The 10,200-nt window shown below is 29.3% G+C and overlaps 1 protein-coding gene across 2 annotated transcripts in view; it reads left to right on the top strand.

Annotated features, from left to right (window-relative positions):
* LOC136981392 (T-cell leukemia homeobox protein 3-like) overlaps positions 1-9,866 on the top strand; it is a 29,177-nt gene extending 19,311 nt beyond the window's left edge. For both annotated transcript variants that reach the window (XM_067277709.1, XM_067277714.1), the window contains exon 3: positions 9,338-9,866. In XM_067277709.1, the coding sequence (XP_067133810.1) occupies positions 9,338-9,611 (274 nt within the window). In that variant the 3' untranslated portion in view covers positions 9,612-9,866. The remainder of the gene's footprint in view (positions 1-9,337) is intronic.
* The last annotated feature ends 334 nt before the right edge of the window (positions 9,867-10,200 follow it).

A 10,200-nucleotide genomic window follows, 5' to 3' on the forward strand; every position in this document is an offset into this window, starting at 1 on the left:
GTAATTTAAAAAAATGATAGATTCAACAAACATTCAAACCTATAGGCGATATTAATAAATCCGTCTTTTAACCCTATATTTATATATGACAGAGTGAGTAATAATTAAGGAGCATGAAGATCTAATATGGGAAACGATGTTTGCTTTTAAAGGATCGCACAGTAGACCTGTCACATTACCTGTCATAGGCCATTCAAGGTCAACAGAACCTGTTGTACGCCTAATAAGTTGAATGCTATCATTTCTTTTACTACTTTATTTAAACTTATATACAGTATATCATTTTTATAAATATTATTTTTCCTATTAACAGATGTTTTGTATAAATGAAAAGTTTTGTTGCATTTTCTAAAGGAAATTGGCTATTTTTCTTCTTTAAATAAATAAAAAATAAAAGAATGTGTTTTGATCTTTGTAATAAGCTTATTTTACTTAAAACCTTTATTTAATTTATATATTATAATGTTCAAACTGATAATTCTGAGCAAGAAGGATTCGTTAGTCTATTGTTTTACTTGTGTAATGTAACTAGCTAACCGGAAGACGTGGGTTCGGTTCTCATCCGGAGTTTGACATGATTTTGAGTTCTTTTGGGTGGTTTAGTTATTATAATTTGTACTTTGAGTACTTTTTGTTTGTGAGGTTGTATCAGTAGCATTATTAGACCAAAGAACGACAGTCCGACAGATTATAAGACCTCCTTAGAATTTAAGTACTGTACCTTTATAAGAGCCAAAATATGAATGTAATACTTTTAACAATTTAATTAATATGAAATTAAAATAACTCTACAGAATCAACGAACTTCTATATGTAGCATAAGTAGCTTAACTATATTCCCATATCATGTTTTGCTTTTTTTCCGTTAAATTATTATGCATATATATTTTCGCTATCTTCAAGAAAGATAAAATTTATTATCTTGTCAACATAATTTAACTTCAGTATAATTTTACTGGAAAAGAACCTCCCTCCAAGCGCTCCAATAATCTCTAAAAGTACTTCTATATGCGAACCTGTAAACAGAAAAAATCTCGAATGGTGAACGACAACCATGCAAAATTCATATATGTCTACATAAATCTTTCTTCAACCCATCTAAGAGAGGTTGTTGAAAACCTTTGATGAATTTTAATAGATACAGGAAGAACTTAAGAGAAACGTTCACGTGTCTAGCCCATCAAAAAAATAAAAAATAAAAAAAAATGCTCATAGGAATCGTTTACTTTGCACCAACCTCAAAGGTCACTCAGATTGGCTATTCGTAAACTATTGTTGCTATAGCAGTACTTGGGTGGTGATTTTAAAGCGGTGGTTTACTACTGTCTACGTGAAAGGAATTTATGAAAATGTCTTTTAACTTGTAGTCTACAAATTTTATTTAATTGCTATTATATTTGTAAAAATCATTCTTTTATCGTTTAACTGTAATTACATTATGTTTAATTGCAGTATATTAAATACTTTTGTTATACAGTAGATCTATTATTTAATGTAAACTTTAGCTAAACTAGCTGGATTTGAGTAAAATGATTCTAATAACATTTAAGCTTAATTCCATAGTTCTAATTAATGATTCTAAAGATGTCACATAATGTATTATAAATGATTCTTAATCATCGACATTTCAAATAGCAAAAAGGGGACAAAATTTGGGATGTATTTAAATAAAAACATAAACTCTATTCTTAAAATTGGTCAAAATCTTATTAGTTTTTACCATTAGATCTACAGTTGTGTGCTCTCAATTTCTAAAATCAGATAGGACCTTTAAACATACAGATTACCTACTTTAATTATCAATATATACTTGAAATTAAGTGATAAGATTTCTTTTCATTATATCTAGTTTTATATAACTGATTTAGCGAAATTTTCAAAATGAACTGAAAATGGTATTAAATAGGCAGTAACGGCAATGAATTTTATATGGCTTGTAGGCAAGTCTTTAGGCTATCAGATCGACGATTGGATCGTTGCCCCGTATCGATCTCACTAGGGAAATGAGGAGTGGCCTCGCATATTTGCCTAAAGCCATTCATTCCTTATTCATCTGCAAAAGCAAATTACTAATGAATACCTATTTAAGCCTTTAAGCTATTTTTACTAACTCCAATTGAATATCCTGAAAGATGTATAGTAAGCAGTTGAAATTTGGTATCTAAGAATCGTATTTTTTATCTTATAAAAAGTAGACTTCGTTCTCTCTAATGTAGATCTCACACAGAAACAGATTTTACATTAGAAATAGAAAACCACATACAGATTTCAAACATTTAATATTTATAAACATAAAACTGGATTAATTTTATTCATTCTAGACTGAAGGAAAAATTTTCGTTCATTGCAACGACCTTAGTCGATTTGCAAGTTAAAAATTATTATAAAGGCTGATATAACTCATAATTTAGTTTAAGAAAATTGTCTTTAGTTTATAGTAATTCTATATATTATAATTAATTCAATAGATTGTAGTTAATAGGCCTAAATATATTGCTCAATTAAACGACGGTTGATGGATTTATTAAGGAATTATTAAGGGAAGATGATTTGGCCTTAAGTCTATAACTCCTTAATACTTAATCTGAGAGATATAATTTATGTTTTAATTAAAATATGAATTAATAGCCTACACCTAAACACGAGTAGACCAAAATTGGCACATATATATGCGTAGCGAATAGGGGAAAAACCCGTTAGTTTAATTAAACTTATAAAACCTTTTATTGGATGTAATTAAAATTAAGTCATTTTACTAATATATATAAATTAAAATTTTGTAAAACGACTAAAATACTTAGTGATGCGATAATCAAGCATTAGCAACTTTTCCAGATGGGCGTATTGAAACTACACCTGAAAACTAGATTTACCGTTCTACTCATTCGTGATATGAATTGATAAATCAGAACAGTAGCCTTCTAATTTATTATACCGCATTATATACATTAGGTTCTGCCTTCTCGTTTCTTTTTATTCGCATTATCTTTATATCACTAAACAAGGCTCCGCCTCTGTTTTCAAATGTAGTTTTCGAACCTTACGTGCATTCTAAGTTGTTTATGATTTTAAAATATGTATTATATATAAATTCTGATTTATATGCACTAATTGAAAACCTGAATTGGCCAGGAATAACTCTCACTTATGATTGTGTAGGGTGCTGTGCTACTCAGGTGTTCAATTGTTTCAGAGTATGTCTCACTGTCTAAGTGGGTGTTTTTTCCTTTTGCCAATTTAGAAAAGAGAATTCTGCCAACCAGAATCTTAACGTTGCATATGGACTTCATCTCCTGAACTAGGAAACTAGGTTAGTGGATTTCTGTTCGATTTAATTTGATCTTCAAAAGTTTTCTGTTAGATTTTTAATTATAAAAGTGATCTAGTATGGTTAATATTCTTCGTTCGAGGCGTGTATAACATCTAAATTTCTAGACACCCTACGATTAGAAGGCATTAGGGCGGCAGTGCCACGCGAACCCATACGAGGCGGTGACATTTCAGCAGACAATCATTTAGTTCTAGGTGGAGTCAGGCACGAGAAAGTCCATAGTCGCCATCTTAATGTCCGCCCCACTTACATCACAGAAGACCGAAATGGTTCCTTCATAAAAAATATCAAAAGGATTAGTTGAAGCAAAATTGACTCACGCAATCTTAATGGCTCATACTCTGCTGTTGGGAGGGAGCATCGCACCTCCCACGCGAATTGTTCGTTAAGGCCTCGACCGGACTCCCCGAAGGACCATTTTGTGGCCAGATTGAGGCAACTCATAAAGAATGGAACATTAGGCCCAGAAGTTAATGTTCTCTGGTACCAATGGGTATCATTTTGTGCTAAGTAATTGGATTTTGTGATAGAATATTATTACATTGATGATATAGGTATGAGCACTCATCACATTCTCCGAGAAAGCAAGTGTGGAAATGGTTCTACAGAACTCAAATATTATTGCATATTACAACTCATTATTCACGGAAGCACCTGCTCCCCAATGGCAATTACTAATCTGCATGGTAGTCGTGGAAATCTGTTTAACAACTAGCTTTTGCCAAGTCCAGGAATGACAGTATCATTCGCATCGTTGCAGCCATTGGCTACCATGTGCCTTCGATGAAGCGATTTAATAATCGTGCATTATTAATTCTGCTTACAGCGAATACATATGTAATTTCCATTTATTATAATTTTATTGTCTCAAATTAGCACATTTTTAGTTGGAGTTGCAATAAATTTCCTTTAAGAAATAATTATTCCATTTCTAGTTTTTTTAGTAAACTGATAAATAACATACATTATCGCTTTCGATAATGTCGATAAAATATACTTTTCGACTATGAAATTTCCAATCCTTGAGTTTAATGTAGCCCATTACTTACATATTCTTAATTAAACCAAAGCTAATTTGTCAAAAATTAAATGTTTAAATTAATTAAAATTTTTAATTTTTACAACTTTTATTTAAAAAACAAATTAAAGTTTATTCTAAAGATTAGCACTTTAACTTTTATTTCCGTAAGCAGTTATATTTTTATTGCAAATATGTCACTCGTTTATAATCTACACTCCCTAATTCTATACCATAATTTTAATTTTTATATGTTAAAGTTTTGAAACTTTAGAAAATGTAAACCTAAATATTTTAGTAGATTTACAGTACAAAATTGTTTATAAAAAAAACAGCAATCGGAAGGATGAAAGAGCGAGGTGAGAAAGAGAATACCGCATAATCATTTCTGTCTACACGACTTTTACTTCTTTCATACAATACAATTCGAATATCAAGTAAGAGGCTCGTGACTTTTGTGCCACTCCACCCATTCGGTCGTGTCTTTGTCGACCTCGACAACCGCCCTGACTTCATAAGGTGGATCTCACACCACCGCACAACTGTCAATACATTAGGCGGTGTCGAAGTAGCATGCTTGTCACTTGATGAATGACTTACCTATGTTATGTAAATATTTTTTATCGTGATAAAATAGCATAATTCTGAAAATTTATAATAGGCACACCTATTTTTTGATATTTAAAATATATAAAGTCGACAAAAAAGTAGGTTAACAAAGATTTTTTCTGTTCTTGATTTTTAACGCGTGCTGTGTTGAATGTCGATGATATCTAAACTCGTGTGATATGTAATGAAAATATATTTTAGTTATAGATTTATGTCTAAATTTTACGAAAATTTTAATATTAACATACGAAATAGGCGTATTATTATTATTATTATTATTATATGAATCCTATTTTCTTTTCCTTTAGAAAGTATAATCAATACATTTCTTCTAACTTCTATAAATATACCTATAGGCCTTCCTTCAGAGGAATTTATCTCATATTTATTCTAATATAGGAATTGAGTTAATTAACTTTATAGTTTTATAAAATATAAATGTCAAAAATATGAGTGTTATAAATTAAAATTTACATTTTAATGTATTTATAGATGAATTTTATTCAATAATCCCTATCAATAGGCTTACACTCCTAAAATTTTATATTCGGTAATAAGAAAATAATTTGATATATTTTAAATTTAATTGAAAATACTTAAAATTGTACACAATTTCTACTTTCCATCAATTAGAAATTCAAATTATATTGGATATTTTAAACTGATTATCTGTAGAATTTTATTCTATAATTTTTCTGTAGTAAACAATTAGGCCACATCAAATTGTTTTAAATGTGCTAAGCAGCTAAAGCATTGCAAAAATATTGTCCAAATGTAAAAAGAGGTTAATTATTATGCTATGATTAATCTAATTTAATAAATATTATAGGTTTGAACATATAAATTGTTGTAAGATATTAGCCTCATTTCGTTTTTAAACAGGCTTTTATAATCTTGTCAGATTAGTGTCGGACTTTTAAGTCTACGCCTTTATTTCTATTAAAGGAAAAGTAAAATCTCTACACTATCTTACGTGAATAGAAAAAAATATTATTCCATTTTTGACTAGAATAAATTGTACATTTATTAAAGTAAGGATTATAATCGAATGGATATTTTATACTCGAATATATGTTTGAGAAAGTCGAAACATTGGGAAATTCCGTTGTTTTTGTGATCAAAAAATTGCAATTTTTTATTGTGAAAATCATAATTTATAAGTTTATGGAGATGACCGAAGCCATAAAAGCTGTCATTGTTAGCAGATAGTTTTGGTATAACGTCAGAACGACACCTTTACACAACCTGTAGTGCCTCTTGGCTCGTTTGACAGACTCAGGGTTGTAATCAGTAGGCGCCAGGGTTATTGTCTAATCTTCGCTATCTTCCGCCCTGTCGCTGAAGAGACATTCTTACACTTCTCATCCTTATTTATAAAAGTATAGAAATAATTTTTTAACATCAAAAATGTTCGTAAAATTTCTTAACATAACACACATAGACGAATAACAAAGTAAAGAAATTGTTTCTAATTGTTAACAAGCGTAGTGTTTTTTCATCGAAGTAAAATAAATATATTAATTAGTTTTTAACTAATAAATGTCAGACAGATATTTGGTAATAAGTTTTATTGCTGTTTTAACGTTAAAGAAGTAAGTTTTAAGCTGTGTCAGGAAGACGTTTTATAGGTAATAATCATAAGGTAGAGTAAATTGTTACCTTTTACAAAGAGAACAAGCCACATTCCTTTGACTAAAAAGATAGACAGTCTGTAGATAACAATATAATGCCAAATACCATCATTATCGAGCTTTTTTCTTTTCTTAAAAAGATGAAAGACTTCATCTTAGATCTCTATTGATGTATCTTTGCACGAATGTGACTTTCTCTCTTATAATTATAGCTATTTCAGATTAATATTCCTAAATAGCATTTTTTACGATACTTGTTAAGAGTCTGTTTTTTTTAATATCATAATAAGATATTGATATTCAATAATTTCCAGTGTGTTGATACATCTTTTAACTACTGTATGGTCTCTACCTACTTAATTATTAACACTATATCGCCTTAAGGGATAGAATTTGAGACTTGAAACATTTGTAAGATTTTTGATTATTTTTAATAAAACTTGCTGAAAATTTTCTTATAAGTTCTAAAATTTATTTTTTATAAAATTGTATCTCTATAAACATAAGTTACATTGTTTCGTAGGCACAAGTAAGTTTGATTTACATTATTATCGAAGATTAAATTTAATGTTAAAACTATAAATATGAGTTACATTGTTTCGTAGGCACAAGTAAATTTGATTTATATTATTATCGAAGATTAAATTTAATGTTAAAATTATAAATATGAGTTAAAGAATGTAAGAAATGTTGAGAAAACGAAGATCGGAAGTTTATATATGGGGAAGTAAACAGAAATTTTTAATTTTTTCCGTCGAAACATGCGAAATTTTACGCTTTTGAACATTCTAAAATGTGTTAAAATAATGCAAATTACTATTTTATAAGTTTATCTAAAGAAATTAGTTTAAAAAATTCCGATAGATATGCTAACTAAATAGTGTCAAAATAAAAATATAGACTAGAGACTAATACAAAATTAAACAAAATCCTGGCAAAAACCACACGAATAAGTGTAGGCTTTAATCATATATGCAAATCACATATGAGAACGTTATGTCTCATAGAATATCATAAGTTACCCCATTAATCTAGTGGTTTTTGATGTATTCAGTTAATGATGTTCAAAACCGTCAACTTGGGACTTAAAACAAAGTGGAACGGTATTAACCTATCCTATAGAGTGTAGAGCACAATATGTTGTAATTGGATAGAATTTCACGTTATTTAATGAAAGGTGTGGCCGACCTTGAATGGATAGATTAGGTACACTTGGCACGCCGAAGGTTTATGTCAGTCGACTCCGCCCAGAATCTATCATTAACAAAATAACTTTAATAGGACAAATGTCCAATAGGACCATTGCAATTATGTTAAAATGTCAATTATATCAGCTACATAGATAACAACTTAAACTAGACTAACTTAAACTTTAAATAAATCTCATATTTTCTAGCTATTTTGCATTTACTGAATCGCATACAACACATAGGCCTACAATAACGATTTTACCTCTATCCCGCGGGATATAATGATTCATTATGTTTGAATTTGTCCAATATTTTTAGTTTAATTTTCATTAATTATATTTTTATTTTATCATTTTGTTTGGGTCATTTAATATGCTAAAATATTTTTATATTTTAAATTTAATCTTACGCGTTAGCAGAACTGAACAGTAGACTAGGCCTATTTGTTAAGTCGTCATAAATTAAAAGCAAAAACAATTAAATTTAATATTAAGAAAGGTTTTTGATTTTAAAGGTTTAATTATTAAAATTAAAGAATTGGTATATAATATTTTAAATTATTAATTATTTTTTATTTTATGATCTAGTGAGAAAGGATGTTTTCAATAGCGGTCTAATCCATTTTAATCGAAAAATTAAGATATTTAAGCTCATATTTTAATCATTATTAGTCTAATAAGAAGAGAAACATATGTCTTTGGTATTTATAAGAGAATTATATGTGTAAAAATCTAAATTATTTGTTACAGTTTCGTTCAAATTTTGTTATAAAATAACTTTTTTAATCAGATATCACGGATTTAATTTAGATTATATTGCTGTAAAAATTAATTTCCGCCAAAATAAATGATAAATACAATCTATATTTTTGAATTATAATCAGAGTTAAGTGTTTATTATATGAAGATTCCCGATTTTTTCTTGGAATAACATGAGTAGTTTAATAAGAAATTCGAGCTATAAAAACATGAGAATTTTCTTAAAATATAATTTCAAAACCGCTAGTTTTTATTCACGATCGAATTAAGCAAAGCATTGTAAAATAGTTAGGTGCTAATTCGTCGACTGCATTCATTTATCAAACGTTAGAAGCATCACACATAATAGGGAATGGTTGCTGACGTGTACATTCAAACAAATCTAGAGAGAAGTAACGTCTTACATCCCAAGAGATGAAAATTTTTAAATTTAATGCAGTCGACTAGTAAAACAGTATAGGGAAACGACAATCCGGGACGAATGGACGCCAATGTTTCGGCCCGTTAATCTATTTAAACCACCCACTGCCCAATTTCTGCATCGGTCGCCAATCCACTTGATTGGATTTAATTTAATTGCCGCGACGGGAAAAAGGAAAGTGGAGGGGAAAAAAAATTCATGTAATCTCGATAAGTTACCATGGATACGAAGAGTAAATGAGATGTGACGTATACCAGGGCCACGTAATCGGTTAGGAAACGGTAATTTTCAGGTTGACAAAACTTGGCTGTCATTTGATAGACAAGTGACACTTCTGAAATGATTTTTTGAATTTTTTTTTATTATTTTTTATGTTTAGGAGACAAACTGCAGAGGAGAGGGAAGCTGAAAGACAAGCGGCCAATCGACTGATGATGTCTCTTCAGGCAGAAGTAGTCAGCAAATCCATCTACGATTCCACTAGGGATCCATTGTGCATCAGCAACGCTTCTCTTCATGCCCTGCAGAATCTTCAACCGTGGGCTAATGACAGTGCTGCTGCGGCTGCTGCTGCTGCATCAGTTAATTCTCATCATCAGGAGAGATCGGGAACTTATCTTCCTCCACCGTCACTCACATCCCCTATTTGTTGATTCCTTTTTAATGTACATATATTATATAGACTGTAGGACTTAGATGAATAGAGGACTTGAAAGGATTCTTTACGAATGGAGTCCGATTAATTTAGGATTGTTGAAGAATAGTTCATAATGAGGTGACTTCCGAAGAGTTATAAAGCTAAAAAAAACAAAAAAAGCAAAAAAAATAAAATAAAAAAACTACCACCGAAATGCTGTAAATTATTGCCAGCTATGAAGATTTTTGCAATAAAAAATTTTTCGAACGAGTTTTTTTTATTTTTATTTAAAAAATTTTAAATATAATTATTAAGTAACAGGAATATATTTTACGCACCTTACAAAACGATTCGTAACAATGTTTTTTCAGCAATAAATTATATAAATTTTAAATTAATAACTTAATTTATAAACAAATTAAAATATTAACTCGATCTAGAAACAAGATAGAATTATGTATTAAAGTCTTAAAAACAAATCAAAATTAATTAAAGTTTAAAAAGAAATAGCTAACTTATCTTCGACAACGTCGTAATGATAACTTATAAATGAAAAAAAAAAAAATAATATTTAACAAATAATAATCATCTTAAAACTATAATAA

Source organism: Centruroides vittatus, unplaced genomic scaffold (genome assembly GCF_030686945.1).
Source record: "Centruroides vittatus isolate TY-2023 unplaced genomic scaffold, ASM3068694v2 contig_1168, whole genome shotgun sequence".
Lineage (NCBI taxonomy): Eukaryota > Metazoa > Arthropoda > Arachnida > Scorpiones > Buthidae > Centruroides > Centruroides vittatus.